Genomic DNA, 19,178 nt, shown 5'->3' on the forward strand with positions numbered 1-19,178 from the left:
AGCACAGCTAGAAATCCTTTACCTAAGAAGTTCTCAGACAGAGATGATGCAGAACTCCACCCAAATGTGAGTTCATCTGCTCCTGGGTGCTGAGGAGATGTGCCTGCCTTGCCAGGAGCTGGCTGCAGTCGTGATCAACAGCTTTGAAGGGCAAGTGGCCATGCAGGGAGCTTGGCTGGTCCAGGCTGCCAGATGAGGAGGCTCAGGTTGCTTTGGAGCATGACCAAAAATATCAGAGCAGACTTTGTGAACAAATCTGTGAAAGCCAAGAAGTCTGACAACATTTCAAACACCACTGTTATGGATGTCTAAGGCACTTTTCCTTCAGTGTTTCAAGAGTAAGGTCATCTCTGGTACATGGGTAGGGCAATGTGAAACAAAATCAGTGTGGGGTTTTTTGGAAGTATTGCAATGTTTTGAATTCTCACTTCCTCTTCTCTGCCAAAACTGTAAATCACTCCTAATAAGAAGAGCCAAAATGGTATGAAAAGGGTTTTTTTAAATTACTCTTTCATTTATTATAATAATAATACTTCAAAAGATTAGTTATTGATCATTTTTACTATTTAGATTAATGAAAGCTGTGGCACAGAGGCATGAAGACCCAAATCAGAGCCATTGCTATTATTGAGAGAAATCTACCCTATGATAGAAGTTTCAGTACATCATACAAGGCTTGATAAGAGTATGCATGTTCACACACACAGACAGGGAAGGAACATTTCCTACAAGCTGCCTGAAATTTGGGAGGCACGTGTGAACATCTGACATACACAGATCTGGAGCCCAACAAGGCTTTTTTCCTTGGACTCATTTTGCAACCAAAGAACAGTTGCTGAGCAGCCCCTCCTGGTAGAAGTGAATTACTGCTTTTCCAGAAGAATTGAAATTCATGGTGTATAATTCCAGCTACAGCTACAGTCACTGCAACTAAGTTGTTGTCTAACTCTTTACCATGCTGTCAGTGAAAATCTGAAGGGATTTAAAACCACATTCCAGAAAATCATCTATTAAGCTGAATTTTAGTGAAGATCCAAAAGTGCCACTTCATAAAATCAGGTATCTGAGAAGGTGAATCATTCATTGCTTTAAACAGTTCGTGGCCTTCAATGTGTCACACTCCACACACTGCTGTGAATTTCAGTTAATTGTGTAGAAATCTAAATCCATTTTCAAGCAAACACTAAAGGACATTTTTCTTCATTACAAAAGCCACTTACATGTTTACATCTATTGCTAACTTCAGTTGACTTCTGTTTAACTGTTCTGCTAAATCTAAACATTAGACAAGATTACTCACAGTCAGGCCTGGTGTGTGCTTAAAATTTTGGGGGTTTAACCATGTAGAAACAATAACAGCACATAAAATGCACTTTCTGAGTTACCTGTGGTTAGGCAAAGCAAGTTACATATTTAAATGTTATTGAGTCTTTACCAGTTTCCACACTACCCCCTGAATCTGGCATTTAGACCAATTAGACTACTATCACAATTGGCATAAAAACTGCATTGGTGTCATCTCACTGAGATAGCAGAGTATTACTTATCCCAGCACAAATGGAGATGCAGGCAGAATAAAAAGCATTGTTGCAAGTTGCTAAATATCAAGGCCTTTTCTACTAAATTAATGTAGCAAAAGGAATACAAAGAAAAGAGATCATACAATGCAAGATTTCTGTCAAGGCCAATTCACATACTTCAATACAAATAAACACATGCATGTCAGCATTGACTAGTAAACCTCAAGTCAGAGAACAGCAAGATGAGAGCTCTTGCATTTCATAAAAAGAGAAGAAAATGAGGAAAAGATATTTTAATTGTGCTTTGGTTAACAGAGAGAATGGGTTTGAGAAACAAATGTCAGACTGTATTACCAAAAGCAGTAAAAAGTCATATCCTGCTCTGACAGATAACAACAGATCCAAGTGTTCATAGGCAGTCTGCTTACAAGTTGGTAAATTCTCTTTAATTTTTCCCAGAGAGCAAATTGAGACATAAAGGGAACTGATCTTTGCTGAGGCCACAGTTTCCCATGTATTTTTTTCAAGGGCTCTGTTGATGTATCCTGCCCCAGATGAACTTTTTCTCCACTCATTTGTTCTTTCTCCTTTAGCTGAGGCAGGACAGAGAGATCTGTAGATGTGTGATGAACTGAATCAGGAAAGTGTTCCAGATTAAGATCTGTTAATTATCCAGTTCTAATGCACCATGTAAGCACAAAACCAGGTATCCAGGCCCAGCTTAGGAGGCAAAGCAGGACAGGGATGAAGTAGCTACTGGAAAGAGGGGTGAAGGACACCTTAAGCCACTCTGTGACCTAAATGTAATGCATTGAAAATGCAGTACAATGTCACAGGAATTACAGAGATACAACTTCTTCTTCTTCTCAGAAAAAATCATGTCTCCTGCCTCTTTCTTAGAGATGGGATTTTTCTGGAAATAATTGTTTTATCATCAAATCAAGGTATTTCAATGCATCATTATGAACATGTTTTTTCCAGTTATAGATATGGACAATAACATCTATTTCTAGTAGAACAGCATCTCAACAAAAACTTCACGTTTGTAAAACAACCCCCCCATTTCCTCAGTGGCTGGGTAAAAGTGACCTGCAACATCTTTGCAAATTAAGAACTGAAAAGTATCCAGAGAAAGCACAAACTTGCTGCAGTATTGTCTTTACAGGGTAGGAACTTCAGTGCAGTTATATATTTAAACAAGAGTAGTACAAAAACAATTTGTTTTTTGCAGTAAAAACAAGGTGTTCTGAGTAGCTGGTTTTCCTTAGTGTTCTCTGGCAGTTCAGACTTCCCCTGATGCACACCACAAATTGGCTGAAACTCCTTGGAAAAAGGGGTGATATCAGTATGTTACAGAGAGGAAGGAGAAAGCTGTGTGCCTGTCTCCCTGCACCTGATGGCCCTACCCACTGCAGAGCACTCAGGGCTGGCTCCCTAAATCACACAGGAAGCTCAGAAAAGGACACTGACTGTGCCTTGGAAACAAACACCTCTGTCCCTCCTCAGGATGGTTGGATGCTAAATCTAGCTTCCTCCTTAGCTAGCAGGCTCTGCTCAGACAGGTGAACTCACCTCACTGTCCTTTCTTTACACTGACTTAGCTGCAGAGATGAGTTTTGCAAAAGCAACAAGTATCAAGAGCTGTTACTCAGCAACACAAAGAGGACTCCAGTGAACGTGTTTGTATAGCTACCCCTAAAACGTGTAGTGGAAAAAAAATCAAACAAACCTCAAACATTTTTCAGATATTCAAAGTTACTCTGGAAAATCTATTATCTCTTTATCCTATCTGCATGGCAAGCTTAAATTCATGTGATTGCCCCTGGAGTAGCTGGATTGATCAAGAAATTCAGACACAAAAGCACTTACCAGCAAATCTCAGGGGTGGCAGAAATAACAACACTGCTCAAGTTTATTCATCAACCTTCCTTGCTTTTTCTGCATCTTCACAAATATCTGCTAAAACTATTCTTGTGGCTTCATGCTTAATAGGAGGCAGCATAAGTAAAAATTCAGGTCGAGGACAACAAGGCAAGATGGTTATGATGAAAATTGCATCTGAAAACCTTCTCTCTTAACGTCAGTGTGGATCTTCACATTAAATTATACGAGAGGCTTAGGGCAACCATGTAGAGGCATTAATGGTTAATGTAGTGGGACACACTCTCTTGTAATTGCCTCCTGTCATTGCTGCAGTGCCTGTGAGATACTGTGAAGAGACAGAGCCCATTTTGCAATCCCACGTCAATGGATCTTCTCAAACTCTGAGGTAATTTTTCTTTTTGGATGAACTGTCAAACTCCATTGTAAACAAATTTACCTGAAGGGGCACCACCTCTGGTTGGGAAAAGGAAAAAGAGCCTTCTTGCCAATAAGTCAAAATTCTTTGGAAAGAACAGTAGAAAAACAGAAAGCCATTACCTGGGACAATTCTTCTGGCTGGTGTAAACAGAATTCAGCTATCAAGTTAGAGGGTTTTCCACTAATGGAATTGGTAAAATTGCTCCCCCTCATTTACATTTGTTGCATTTGGCCTGACAACTGTTCTGAGGAAAAGAAGCCCTCAAAGACAGAAAGGGCATGGAAAATAAGAAAAGGAGCAAACACTATTACAACAAAGTAATTGAAAGGCCAAGAAAAAATGGAACTTGAGCAACAACAGAACCCTCATATCTAAAACAAATACTTTTAAGGCTCTAAAAGACATTTCTGGCACTGAGTTCACAGAGACAGGCCATAATGAAGGAGAAGGATTTCATTTTATTGAATAATTCCAGGAAATGTTTCAGGTCTTGTTAAATATTACTAAAGAGATAAATGATACTGGGAATTGTAACTTAAAAACTTGTATCAATATAAATAACCTGCTTATAAAACTGAGCACTGCTTTTGCCATCCTCTCATGGCATACTCTGCTTTTCTACCACTTTTCCATCCACCAAGAGTTATGTACATATCTGTACTGCCAGGTCTCTGTGCTATCTTTCCATCAGCCGCAATGAATCCAGATCCTACAATGCTCAGCATAGCAAAGCATACACACCCATGCTGTGGTCTCAGCACTCTCAGAGCACACCCTGCACCAATTCATCTCCTGTGGCTCAGCTCACTGAGCCTGCACCTGCCATTCAGCCAAGGACTGCCAGTGTTGCAATGACAGTGCAGAACTGTCAAACACCCTCAAACTCACAACCTGAAGTCTCCCTGAGACTGTACTGTACACACAGCAGGAAGCATTTTCAAACTCATCAGGGGAGAAGGGAAAGAAAGGAAGTTATCCTGAGAGATTCGTAGAGTTGTTGGGACCACAACAAATCTTAAGGACCAAACAACAACCAAATGTTAAAGTCTAAAGCTGCAAGTTAAAGGTTTCTAATGGAAAAAGCTCCTACTTATTTTATCTTCGTGCTCATGAGCTACAGTGGACCAAGATCCATCTTACTGAGTTCTGTGCTGTATCTCCAAAACTGCTCTAATGCTTTCACATCTCTTCTACCTTGGAGGCCTTCTTCCTCAATCTTCAACCTGCAAGAGCCAAATTTAACACTTGTGCTCTTAATAAAGTTAGAAATCAACAAAGAGCAAGTAATTAGATACACAAATAAAAGCCTGAAAACAGAAGCACACTGCTGTTACGACTAATACCTAAGAAGCTTGAACTGCTTCCTTGCCTATGAATACCTCATTGTTGCCCTTCACTAAGTTCTGCTTTCTAATCAGTTTCAGGATGAAACAGCTCTGAAACCTCAGTTATCTGTCATAAAAAGGCAGCTTTATTACTTTTATGATCTCTGACAATAGAGATAGTTTAAGATACTATTTCCTAGAAATATGAATTGGTAGAAAATATTCCATTATTTAATATCACATTTCAAATGTTGCTAACAAAATTCACTAACGGGAGGAAAAAAATGGATCACTTGAGCCTGGATCAACCTCATTCAGGAATAGAGATCAAGGATACCAGCTTATGTTGGTCTGGGTTGGTATGATTTCCTGGTGACTCTCCATAAATTCTCATGGTAGTTGGAGTGTCATTAGTCTCCTCTGTTTTGCTGGGTGGGGGCTAACCTGGATTATCCCTGGTATACCCTAGTAATGCAAAGAGATAAAGAATTTGGATACTTTCCTTTAATCTACCATCCACCATGAGGTCTTGTCTTGTTAAAAAAAAACCCCACAATGGTTGGGGGAAGAGAAGCTACACTGGGTGGGAATCAGCTCCTGTCTTAAATGAAGGGTCACTGTTTGCTAGAATAGTTATCCAGCCTTATCCAGTGACCACCCCTCAGCCCCCAAATTACAACATGATTGCAAAACAAAGCAGAAAATTGTTTCCACCTGTCACATTATTCAGAGACCTGGCACTGGCACCATCAATATTGCCCAGTACTCAGAATTCTAAGATCTCTTTTCAGATACTTTTAACTAAACATGCATGAAGTGGGCATGAGAGAAGAATCCTGAAGGGAATTGTTTTGCATTCTTCACAGGGTTTGGAAGCTGATAAAGCTTTAAAAGCCTCCACTAAATGCAGCAACAGGCCTATGGGGGACATAAAATCTGATCATTAAGGTAAAGAGAACTTTGTTGATGCACAACAGAAGTGATTTCACGTTTTATCAGCCTGCTTAATTGATTTCCTACCTTTTGACCTCCATGCAATTTTAAAACTTTCTCTTTTAGAGTTGGTGATTTTTTATTTTTTTTTTTAGGTACAACTCTTAGCTTTAACAGTTAATTCTGGTACTTTGGGAGACATTTTTCTGTATTAGTTATATTCACAGGTAGAGAAAACCAACTCAAGGAACAAATTAAGATATTTATTTTTTGCATTGTTACAAATTTGTGGGGGGATTTTCCATTAAATGTATTGAACAGACAACCCATTTGCACTCAGGCCTTTCAGCATTTTAATACGCTAAAATATATACTTTTGGTGCCATAAAAATTATGGTTAAAAATAATTCTCAAGGACATACTGAGGGGACAAGAACTTTAAGCAAAATAACTCAAGTTGAAATAGTCAATTCCCTTCAACAGTGGTTTCTATTTCATGAGATTATATTCTTTACACTAGCAAACTATATACAAACCATACCACAAAACTACTGTAAGTGCAAAAATGTAGAAAATATACACAAACATGTACACAAATTGCCGTGTTTCTGTCTGAGCTACCTCACAGTTAAGAAATCCAGTACAAATGCATGATTTGTATTTATGTATTTGACTTGTAAGTATCTAATATTTAATTGTAAACAAGATTCAGCATGTAGAGCAACTTAAAACAGTTGTCAGAAGCTTAAATCATGAGGCCTGGAGACTGAAGAACTGTGCACACTAGGATCCAAACTGATGCACATACCCACAGATCTTCTGACTTATCTTGCAGGGGCATTTAGGGTGCTTAAAGACTTAGAAGTATTCATCTACTCTAAACAAATTATTTGATTTCATTATTTTACAAAATGCATATATTTCAATATTTAAAGGAAAATCAGTATCACATTTGCAGGCATATGTTTCATGTTTGGTAAGAGTGTCTTCATAACAGTTGGAAACCTTTTTGGTTCATTAAGAAACCTTTCTCGGCAACTCAATTAAGGAACAGTAAATGAAAGCAAGCAATGGATGTTCACAATCAGCCACTTAGTGAGCAAATAGAAGCAGACACATCCCTTAAGCACAGATGAACTCACGGGGGATTATCCAGTGAGTCACTGACAATGCTGATCATTAGGCAAGTCCACATAGGGTACACTGCACTGCTGAAAACCTGCAGGAGTTAGAAGAGATGGTGGAAAGAAAATGGAAGCTGCCTTTGCATTGATGTGATGATTTGCTGCTCTCAGTCACTGCTAAGATCCTTAGCAAGAATGAATTGTTTGTTTTACAAGGATGGCTGTCTTCTTTTCAGGTACTTCTGAGGCACTCACCAATGTACTATTTGAAACACCTGGATATTTAAGAAAACCCAGGATGACAGTTCTGTCTATTAGGATGGTGCTAGGCTAAGTAACAGGAAAAGCAGTAGTAGTGTTAAGAGTATTTGGAGAGAATTAAAACATTGTCTATGCCAGCTTACAGCCTGTACAAATATGAAAACTGCCCATATTTATAGCAACTGATTCAAGAATATTTTTGCCAATCTTGTCCTAATGGAAAATACAGTAATGTTATCCAAAAGCTTCCATTTCCAGGAAATATGTCCAGAGTAAAATCTCATTTTGTGTATTTTTGAAGTGCTTGAAAACTCTTACAGCACTGAGCAGAGCATTTGATGAATCCCTTCTCATGCATGATACTTTTTGATTTTAAAGAAGCCGAGCCCTACAAGACACATTCTGCCAACTAATCTTAATGTAAAGACTAGTTTGATAAGTTTTGTGATTTATTAGTTTTTTTAAACATTTCAAACACTGCAACAATGCAGAATATACACCCAAAAATTAAAAAAACATTTAAAAAATAAAATGTTGCAAAAAATTTAGAATCAATTTCACTGAAAAGACTCAATAAAGTGCAGTAAATGAGAGGATTTACATAGTGAAAAGTGAAGTTTGACAAATTTGTATAATCTGTATTGCTGACAATGAGACACGCTACAAAAAATGTTTTACCTTAATATCATGCCCTCATATAAAAATATATTCTAATTGCATTGCAGTAAAATCAGATCTTGACAGAATTGAAAAAGAAAAGAACACTGAAATGTCACTTATTTTCAGCAGTGTCTGAAAGGCAGAAAATATGTAGATTGATGCTCCTGCAGTGTACTGTAAGTGGATGAACGGGATTAGCTACTCAATAGTAACAGCTAATCACTAGTATAGGAATTGCAAATGAAAAAGGTGCTTTGCTACTTACTTGCATTGATCCACCACCACTTCTTGAGAAGGCATTCAGGAGGTGCCACATTTCAAACACGGAACTCATTCCTGTACAAAATGCTCATGCTTTGAGCTCTCACTAAAGCAGAGATCACTAATTACTGAACAGAAGTATGCACTACAGCAAATATTTTTACATCAGAAAATATTTTATGTTACTAAATCTGCAGGTATTTTTCCTCTCAAAAGCATCTCCTCCTGCTTGCAGCAAGACATTTAGCTGAAATAACCAGGTCTTCAAAGTGTACTACAACTTCCATGATTCCAGTGAATTGAAACAAAACTTTTTACTATCACCTGCCACCCTATGCAGGAATTTGGATTTATCTGGAGCTTTGTTTTGTGAAAAATAATAAAGCAGACTGCAGATGTCTCCCCAACAGAGGGAACATTTTCACATCATTTACTGTCCAGCCAGATTCTTTGGTGCTCAGGAATAGCTAGTATAGTATCAGCATGAACAAGCAGCAATTTTTTTCCTTCATACACTCCTTGTCCCTTAAGGCCCATCAGCAAAGTTTCTGCTAGAGGCAGGTTAATTGAACAAAGATAGTGAAAATATTTCCTCATCACCCTTTGAGACTGAAGTCTGATCAATAGCATCTGATGTCCCCCTTTCAGGGGTGGGGGGGTGGGTGGGTTTCCCATATGGCATATGGGTAGGAGTTCTACTTAGAACTAGCACAGAACTACAACAAACTTACATACCAGCTAGTCATTTAAAGTTTAATCTTCTGAAATTCAAAATGAGTATTTTTCTATTCAAAAGAATCTTTACTTTTTATTATCCAGTTTTTTCTAATACAAGACAAAAAAGTTCATTATTGCACATTTATAACCAAGACTTTTAAGTGCCCCAAAATGGTGCAATGTCAGGTGCTTAATAAAGCTCTGTGGAGACACATGTCACCTACTAAATGGTAAATAATGTTAGTATCAACTTTGATTTTTGAAGTTTTGCTGTCCTTTTTTTAAAAACCTCTTCCCATTCCTCGTTTCAGTTAAAGGACCCCAAATACTCACTGTCAAATAACTGAAGACACGCAATCTAAATAAGAATACCTTGTGAGAGCAGCAACTTTACAACTTTAAACAAAAGCAGATTACTAAAATAAAGTCTGTATAGCCTTTTAACTATGAAATTATGAAATAATTTGTTTTTACTTATGATTTTTCATTCTTACAAAGAACTGTTGGCGACAATTATAATTAATTGTTTTCCTGAAGAGTAGGTATTTTTAGCATTGTAATTAGTGTAACAGTAGACAAAAAATGTTTTTACATATGAGTTTAAATAAATTTAAGACACTTTTCTGTAGGATCATCATCAAATGATGCTCTTTTCAATAATCTGTGTAAGCTTCTAAACCACATAAAGGATAATGCACATTACATTTTATTCACACTATAAAAAAAGCACAATATACAGGCCATGTCCTTTAAAGTGCAACACAACAGAACATTTCTGCAACATTCAGGTTCTTCAAAAAACCCACAAAAGTAGGTATTTAATATTTAGGAACAAATTCTGTTCGTAGGTGTATTGACACTGAATCTAAACTCTGAATGGTTATCAAGTTTGTCCTTGCTGTAAGTGCCACGCTAAAAGCGATGCTTATAACCACTAAACAGTATTATCTTATCTGCTTCCATATTAGACAGCCTCACGTCTCATGTCCACAATGAAAGCTTTTATCCTTTAGTCAGTGAAGAGCATATGCAGAGCCCTTTAATGAAGACAGTTCTTTGACTATTCTCAGAAAACCTCTTTAAAGTCCATTTAGCTTCACCTTAAAGGCTACTGTTTCAGATGTCAAATCTACCAAGAAAAATATGGTAAATGGAACAGAGCAAGCATGTCTCTGAGTTGGCAGCGCATGCTTCACTATGTTTGGCACTATGGACCAAATGTATTGGTAACACACAGTATAAGCACGTACCAATTTGCTTTTCACTTCATAAATATTTTTGGTTGGATGTTTTGCTAGTAACAGTTGGAAAAGCTCATTTGTTCCTGAGATGAGCATGACAAAACAAAGTGAGCTCCATCTAAAGCTGCCAACAGGACATTCTTCTGCATTTCCAGCCTTGCTACCTGCCTGCTGAGCCAGATTTACAATCTCAATCCTCCCCCAGGCGCCACTTCTGAGACTCTTCTTGACGCACATCTGGCCTAATCTGGTTTCTCATTCCACCCAGAACATTTGAGGTGGCCTCTGTTGCAACGATGAAAGGTTTCACCACAGTTGGTGGGATTTGGCGGAGGACTCCTCCTACTGCTCCAGTGACTCCTCTGTTCTCATGCTCACGAGCAGCAGTCTCATAGATGGTTTGGGCTGTATCTGTAATCCCCTTTAAGAAAATAAAGGAACAAAGAAAATCAGTTACACTGAAAAAGAAAAAGCAACCACTTCTAGTTTTAAGGGAAATTTTAAACTGCTCAGCATTTTTCTTCTTTTGATTTGTATTATAACTGTAGTAAAACAATACTGATATAAATATGATTTAGTTCTTCTAATGAGGCTTAAAATAACACTCCTATGGACTCAAAGATGTAAATGTTTCATGCAACTTTTGGTAGCAAATCTTGTGCATAGGGGAAGAAGCTTTGGGGTACTGCAATTTCAGTAGCTGTGAACTATTGAAAAAATGACAACATTCACTGCAAACTCAGCTGATATCTTACTTTACAGACACTACATACGGTGCAACTAAGTATAATACAAAATACAAGAAAAACATGTCAGCATTCTAATTTATAATACACTGTCATAGTAGAGAAAGGTTCCACATCTTTTAAATCCTGTATTATTGCTTAAACTCTAACTCCTTCAGAATTAACAGTAACTGCAAAGGTGGTTGAGCAGAAAGGGAAGGAAATGATGGATGATACAGCACAGGAAATCAAGTTTATGTGGCTCAGAATAATTGTAAACCATCCCAACCATAAAGCAGTCAAGCCCTATTCACATTCATCTGCATGACATTTTAGGTTTTTTCCTGCTTTTTCCATTCAATATTTCTGTTGGTCTAAGATTCTTGATGAAGACAGTCTTGTTCAAAGCTGAAATCTCCTCCTCCATTTGGTCTAAACTAACACCTGTTATTTTATTCACCATTTTAGGAAATAATTCTTAACTTTGGTTCCCAGCAATTGCTCCTGCACTCACCTCTTTCACAACGCTGTACGCTTTGGCTACACCCTCCCGCAGGTCGACCGGCTGATGAGCCAAGCGGTGGCGAGGGAACCGTTTGATCTTTTTTGCTTCAATGAAGGTAGGCCCTGGTGATACCATGTCATAAGCAGTTTCTGCAGCTGCCTGCACATCAGGAACAAATGCAAAACACCTAAGTGTTACAGCACCTGGTCACAAATTTCAACTACTAGTAGGGTGATGTCATGAAAAAGAATTCACATTCCACAAATAATATTCATTTGCATCAGATTACAGTTTTGTACAAGAACTTCTGGAATGTGCAGCTCTAACTATACAAATTCCATAATGAAAGAATTAATGTTGTAGGTTTGGGTGGGGTTTTCTCCCCTCCTAATTGCTTTTTCTTCAAAGGCATCCTCTAAACTGCATAAAATCTCAAGACAGAAACTGAACATTTGATCAATGGTATTTCTTACAAACACAAAAGCACACATATAATCCCACTTGTGATTAATAGCACATGTTCAAGCTTAGGCATACATACTATTTTTGCAAGATTAGGTGGTAAAAGTGTATTTTCATTGTATTTTTATATATTTTATATTAAGAAACAAAAATTCATTTACACTTTAATCAAGATTGCCTTAGGGTTAAATCCAGGAAGCTTTATAGACTTTGTATAGATCTACAGAAATAGTATTGGTTTGGGTTTTTGTTTGGTGTTTTTTTGGGGTTTTTTTTTGGTTGGTTGGTTTTGTGGACTTGGTTTTTTTTTTAATAAGCATAGATAAGCCGACATTTTTTAAAAAAGGTAATAAACCACTACTGGATAACATACATGCACAAAGAACTCATCTTTCTCAGCATCAGTGATTTGTTTAGTGAAGCTGAACATTTTCGTATTAAATTGTAGATTGTAGGACATTAAAGGCATTAAGAAACAAGCAGCAGCTTGGGTGTTCAGCAGTATTTTAACACAATTTCTAACCATTGCATTTGATGCCATACTTCTCACCTCACAGGCTGCTGCAAACTTTGCCCAGTCTCTGCTCTCCTATTTATATAGCTGCCTTTTCCTTTTTAATAGATATTCCCAACCTTAAATCTATCGCACTAAGATATTAGCATAATCAGAGAACTTACTAGCCACATCTCTCATTTTACATCTAACTTCAGAAGTAATACACTCTACCTGTATAGTCTGAACCATTCTGTTTGTTAGCTCCAGCGCTGCCATGGCAGTGGAAGTACCAAAAGAAGCTGCTCCTCTTTGAAAGCCTCTGACAATACGACCATCCTTGCGGTACTGCTCTATTGGCAACCACACCAGGTCTTTCAGACCTTGCACTGAAAATGAAGACACAACAGCAGAGTCAGATATGCAGAATGCCTTGAAAGGAAGTGAAAACAAGAGTCAACATGGTTTGTGTTGGTTTTTTGAGCGGGGAAAGGTGTTGTTTGAGTTTTAAAGAAACAAACACATTGATATGTAGCTGAACACAAGTAAGAATTAACTTACCTAACTGCACAAGTGAATGCATAGGCCCTACTCCTCCCAAAATTCCAGGCAGCTGGTTTTTCTTTATATCGTTAAGCCATTCACTGATAGCATAGGAGAACAATTTATCCACACCTAATAAACTGAAGTGAATACAATTATTATTTTTTAACAAACAATTCCTAATGAGATAAATGCATTCATCATTCACTGAAGTAAAATGTGTCATTTAAACAAAAGCAAAGCTTCTTCAAATGACATCTTTTGTTGCTGTTGGCTAAGCCAAGTATTTCAAATGTATATGCTTCATAAAACAAACTCAAAACTGTATAACACAGGAAGCGAACATGAAACTAAAATGAAGAGTTTATCATCAAGAATAGCACGTATATTAAATTCTGTTCTGAGTTAGAAGTTCTTGAATTACACATTTGAAAAAAACCTAGAATCAAGAAATATTTGTAAAGTCAAAAAGTATTTCGGATTTTAGAGGGGCATTTGCATTGCATTTGCAATGTACAGTTATTCCCCATAAACTTGTTAAATTTGCAATAGCAATGCTGATCCATATTTTGAGGAAACTTACCCGTGTCTGTAACAAAGCCTCTTCAGTTTTAGTTCTGAGCAGTTCAACTGAGCAAGCCCAATAAGAATCCCAGCTAATGTGCCCTGTAAGTCAAATATTTTGTTATCACACGCATTTACTCAACCTGTATAATCAGTGAGAAATAATTTCATCATCTCAACACTTACTTACAAGTATTCTGTCTAAACATTCTACCAAATGCAATTCGTTACAGTGCTACGAATCATGTTACATTGAAACTTGCAAAATAGGAAATTTGACTTAACCTGCTACTCAAAGAAAGACACCTCAATAAATAAAGCTTCTTCAGAAATAAGCTATAATAAATTATGTAAACATAGTTCTGGCTTTAGTGTGTTCCAGGCATTCTAAAGCTACCATATTTCATGTTTTGATTTCTGATACCCAGGCAAATTGAAGAAGTTGCTGCTTTCCATATTTTCTTATTGACTTGCCCTGACAAAGTACAAGTCTTGTTGTGCAAATGGGAATTTTTCATGTCGGCTTCTAAACTCAGTGTGATAAAGAATGCATATTTTAACAAGAACCATGAGCATTTTTTCATTTGTAATACATTCTGCAATTGCCACTGAGGCCCATATGTTACTAGACTGTTACTTTCCTGGAAAGGAAACAAGAACAAACAACAATATTTTGTTCTTTTGAGTTCATAAATTTCACATTCAAGGTCCATCCTGGGTTAATCATCTGTGGGGGATCCACCTCCTATTTTTCCAATTAAGAGTGAAACAAGGTTAAGCTTTACTAAAACTAAGTGGGGGGAAAAAAGGTGTTTTACATTTGTCAGGATCACATCATTAATGAACAGGGGGCATAAAAACATAGCCCCATTAATGGGGAGCAGGGAGGTGAAAGCAAAACAAACATCATCAAATTTTTGTTGTATAGCATCAGCGTTATACACAAACCTGATCCATTGATACATGCTTGCCATGATAATCAAGCCGTATTGGAACTTCTGATGTAAAGCGAAATTCTCTGGGACATAGAAGAAAATATTATAGTGAGAAACTTGAAAAGGAAATTAAATTATCCTTCTCAAAAGAAACTCATGGTTTCCCATTCTCCTGGGATAGGATGTCATACCCATTTCTGTGAACCATAAATCTTCTAGCTACCATGTTAGTACTTCAGAAAAAATATACAAAATACAGTGGCATATTCAGCTTTTCTTTGTTTATTCATATCTATTTCAGGTCAGCATTTGTAATAAATTTAGAAGTCCTGCAAATGTGCTACTAATCCTTCAAGTGAGTATCTTTTTGTTAAAAAAAACAAATAAACAAGTAAACACCCACAAAATTATGGTTCTGTAGGCAAAATTTAGTTCACAGCCATGCTATTACAACTTAACTCTGCACTGCTTACCATAGCACACATCTATTGTTAGAGACACTCATGATCTGAATGCACATGAAAAAACTCTTACATAACAAGCTACAATTTTCATAGTCACTTCCCATTCAGGGTTACATTAGAGTTTCTCTTGTGATATTTTAATTTCATACCTCTCTTCCATTATATCCTTATATCCTCTTCCTTTATATACTCTCATCTCTGATTATATTAGATAATTTATAGATAGACAAAAGAATACAAACATTACTCTTTTTAAAATACTTGTAAAGCACTTGTAAAACATCTCATTACTGGCTCTGTATGGGGCAGAGATTTAATTTTTATTTCCTTGTGCAGAGTAGCGTGCAAAAGTTAATAATCACTGGTGACTCTCTAGTGATAGAAGCAAATATACTTGCTTTCTACAAGCAGCCAATAAATCAAAAAAATGCACCTTGTCTGAAGGTCTGAATAGTTTATAACCCCGCTTTCTTAAAACATTCAGCTATGTGTCACAGGAAATTTTGTATCAAAAGTTTACCTGAAAAATACTGGCTGATCGCTGTATGATGTTGTTTCTTGTGAGAAATTATCATCATCTCCATTAACCACATCCATAGAATCAATGCTGCCATTTTCATTTGCTTGCTTGTGTGATGCAAAAGAAATGACTGGACTTGGTTCCTTAAGGTTGCTGACATGCCTGGGCAAACTACAAGTAACTTCAGCACCAGGAGACTTTTTAACTAGGAAAAGAAGTTTTACACAGAAAAGTGACTCATTTTTCACAGTAATTACAGAGAGATTATATTTATACAATTGCTGTGTCCTTAGTAAGTTCTAATGCTTATTAGTAGGAATTACTAGTAGGGCAATATTTAGATTCTCTTAGTTTTTGATAGAAGTAATTATGTGCAGCTGAAGTTGAGGTTAGTGAATCTGCATAAATAATGTGTCTGGTTCTAAAGGCAGTACTGCAGGTGCTTCATCACCTATGCATTTCAGCATGACATCTCAACAGAAACAGGTAAAGTATAGCTGCTAAGAAATATCCAGATACAGTTAATAGTGGAAATATGCTTTTCAATATATACTGCTTTTGCATCAGATAATGTAACTGATAAGAAGTACTGCTTCAACTGCATATATATATTATTTAATACCCCTTGCATAAAATATTATATTTAATAGCTTGAAGTTGTATAACACAACTCAAATTTATAAATAAGCAGCACAATGTATTAGTTTTATCTAATAATAACTCCCAATAGCATATATACAGTCCACCATTTTTCCAGAAGCTCGTACTAAATATGCTCCAATTTTGGTTAAACCTTGTATAAATTAAGATTCCAGGTGTTGAAGACCTTTGTTCATATTTCTAAAATAAAAAGCTTAAATACCTAAGGCTTTTGAGTTCTAAAAAAAAATCAGTCATTAATGCTACTGCTTAAACCCCAGCACAGGTTTTTATACACACAAGAGTAACATGTGAATTTATGGACATGTACACAAAATTAAAATATAAAGAAGCAGTACTTTAATGTAAAAGATGGGTTTTTTTGGAAATATACCTTCAGGATCTGGAGTAACTAAGAGTTCTACTTCTGTAGAAAGGCTAGTGAAAAAGTCCTTCAGGAAAAACAAGGCATCCTAATGGCAAAAAGTAAAATACAATCAGGTTAAAATAAATACAAAGACCTAATTCTCTAAAAACATTATCTACCATTCCAGATCTATTTCTATGCAAATATGAAAAAAACTCTCTTTTTGATCCTTTAACATATGCACAAACCACATAGAAATCTAGGACAGAAACAAGGAAGACCCTCTTAGCCACTGCACCCTGGCTCCATATAACAGGATTTCATGATCTATCTAGCTCTGTCTTAAAAATTCAGGATTATTTTCATGATTCCTGCTCTCCTTTTGGAGACTGTTTCAGAATAGGTGTTTTAAATGGCTATAAACTTTTCACTAATTTGCAGTAGAAGGTATTTAAATATAGTTTATATTCTTCTCTAGTACTGTCAGTCAAATCATTACAAATCAGGGCTAAACACTGCTTCATTAAAAGTCATTAATATCTACAGTTTAATGTCTTAATAATGTCATAAAGCTATTACATCCCAGCTTCTTTTTCAGACAGATTCATCACATTGGTGCCTTATTCATCCTATCATTAAAGACAACTGGACTTTCTTTTCCATTTTCACTTCCAGCTGGTAAGGACAGCTTAAATAGTAATAACAAGCATTTCTAATGATGACATGCATCCCTGTGCTTACAAAAAAGCTGTGGTTAATTTCATAGAAATTGTAAAGGCGACTTATGGTACAAAACAGAACTTTTAAAAGTAACCGAGAGGGGATATATTTCCTCCCTAGATGGCAGCATTTCCAGGCCATTTGTTTATAAATGAAATTATTGCAAACTAGACAGAGCTCAGTTTTGCTAAGAGTGAAATGAAAACCTGGTCTCTAATGTGTGGTGAAAGAAAGAAAGAAAAAAGTATGGAAACCCTGATTATGCTCCTAAAAACCCAAATACCACGTAGCTCTCTGAAGGTGACAAATTAGGAAAGAAATGCATTAACAAGGGGCAATAACTGCACTTCACATTTGCCAGCACAAACATATATATAGAAAAATATACAAATATATACATAAAATACACAAATATATATAGAAAAAACCCAAAAGTTTCTTGAATATATCAAAATACCTTGCACAAAGGCCTGCTAAAGAAAGTGAAAGTATTTCTGCTCTTCCTGACACTACCTTTGATAGCAAGACAAAGCCTTCAGATTATAGAAGCACTTCTCGAGTGTAAGGTGCCCTTGACCAAGATGTTGTGAACCACCTCTGGATTAATGATTAACCTTTTGCAATTAAAAACAATGAAGTCACTTCATGAACAAACAAAACTGATCATTCAAGAGTAAGTAGATATTTTTAAAAGCTGTGATCTCAAATACTTAGAGATTATTGCAAGCTTCAGGAAGAAAATTTACTGAGAAAATAGTTTTGCCTAAAGATATTCTTAGTTTTTAAATTTAAAAGATCTAGTCTTTGTAACAGCTGGAGTAGAAGGCAAGTTCTAGCACAGATATAAATGCAACAACAGAGATCCAAGGAGTAAACAGAAAAGGTATCACATCAAGAAAATGTAAAACAAAATATGTATGATGGCTAAAGTATCTGGTTAAAAGAAACCCCAGGTATTGTTCAGTAAAAAAAATTACTTTTTGCAGTGGCACAACCAACCTGGTCAATATTGAGGCGAAGGGGCATTAGTGAAACACGTAAACAACATTCCTGTGGGGATCTGCCAGACTCTGGACGGACATGTAACGCTTTAACTGTTAACTGAAAAAAAAACAGCAAGGTAAATAAATGCACTAACATTCACAATTATTAAATCTACTAGTACAATTCTACTTAGCAATTACAGTATTGAATAAAAACTTACTCTGAATGTCATAAAAAAATAAAGTTAAAAGAAACCCCCTGAAAACTTATTAAATTCTTTATAGAGCCAGTAAGACTACTGTATACCATAAAAATACAAATCTGCATGTGTAGTGAAAAGTCTCATCACTGAGCATTTTGCTCAAAACCAAATTGTGAAAACTATCAAAATAGTCCTGCACATCTATTTTTGTACTAACAATCTCAAATCCATTAATACCTAAGATGCTGACATTCAAACTTATATTTGAATTAGTCTTAATAGCCATATAGAGTCCAGCAAATAACTATTAACAAATTATATTACTTCAATGTTCCACAAACTCATGTTTCTGCTTTTGCAAGATTAAGAATGCACATAGCCCAAATAATGATAATTCAACCACTGTAATTCTAAGAAATTAACATTTCATAACTATACCATGTTTGAATGTGCTTTTCTGGGCATCTCCTTACTGCAGTAGAGATAGAGAAATTTATTCATTTGTGATGTAGCTAAGCGATCTCTAATCTCCAGGTCTTGCACAATAAAAACTTGTCGTGACACTGGCTGTTCCAACAGACAGGATTCACCTTCTGCACCACCTGGAGGATACACCTCATGCTGAAATTTCACCTTTTAAAAAGGAAAGAAAACCAACATAATCAATTTCATTGAAAAACACCATTTAACAGCAGAATAGTTCCTTAAAAA

The 19,178-nt window shown here is 36.3% G+C and overlaps 1 protein-coding gene across 5 annotated transcripts in view; it reads right to left on the reverse strand.

Moving 5' to 3' along the window:
• Nucleotides 1–9,793: 9,793 nt before the first annotated feature.
• The window catches only part of ATG2B (autophagy related 2B), a 40,866-nt gene continuing 31,481 nt past the window's right edge, over nucleotides 9,794–19,178 (reverse strand). For all 5 annotated transcript variants that reach the window (XM_056492254.1, XM_056492252.1, XM_056492248.1 and 2 more), the window contains exons 33-42: nucleotides 18,906–19,100; nucleotides 18,281–18,382; nucleotides 16,589–16,667; nucleotides 15,556–15,760; nucleotides 14,585–14,654; nucleotides 13,656–13,738; nucleotides 13,091–13,212; nucleotides 12,764–12,918; nucleotides 11,584–11,733; nucleotides 9,794–10,765 (exon numbers count right to left, since the gene is read on the reverse strand). In XM_056492254.1, the coding sequence (XP_056348229.1) occupies nucleotides 10,535–10,765; nucleotides 11,584–11,733; nucleotides 12,764–12,918; nucleotides 13,091–13,212; nucleotides 13,656–13,738; nucleotides 14,585–14,654; nucleotides 15,556–15,760; nucleotides 16,589–16,667; nucleotides 18,281–18,382; nucleotides 18,906–19,100 (1,392 nt within the window). In that variant the 3' untranslated portion in view covers nucleotides 9,794–10,534. The remainder of the gene's footprint in view (nucleotides 10,766–11,583; nucleotides 11,734–12,763; nucleotides 12,919–13,090; nucleotides 13,213–13,655; nucleotides 13,739–14,584; nucleotides 14,655–15,555; nucleotides 15,761–16,588; nucleotides 16,668–18,280; nucleotides 18,383–18,905; nucleotides 19,101–19,178) is intronic.

Source organism: Oenanthe melanoleuca, chromosome 5 (assembly GCF_029582105.1).
Source record: "Oenanthe melanoleuca isolate GR-GAL-2019-014 chromosome 5, OMel1.0, whole genome shotgun sequence".
Lineage (NCBI taxonomy): Eukaryota > Metazoa > Chordata > Aves > Passeriformes > Muscicapidae > Oenanthe > Oenanthe melanoleuca.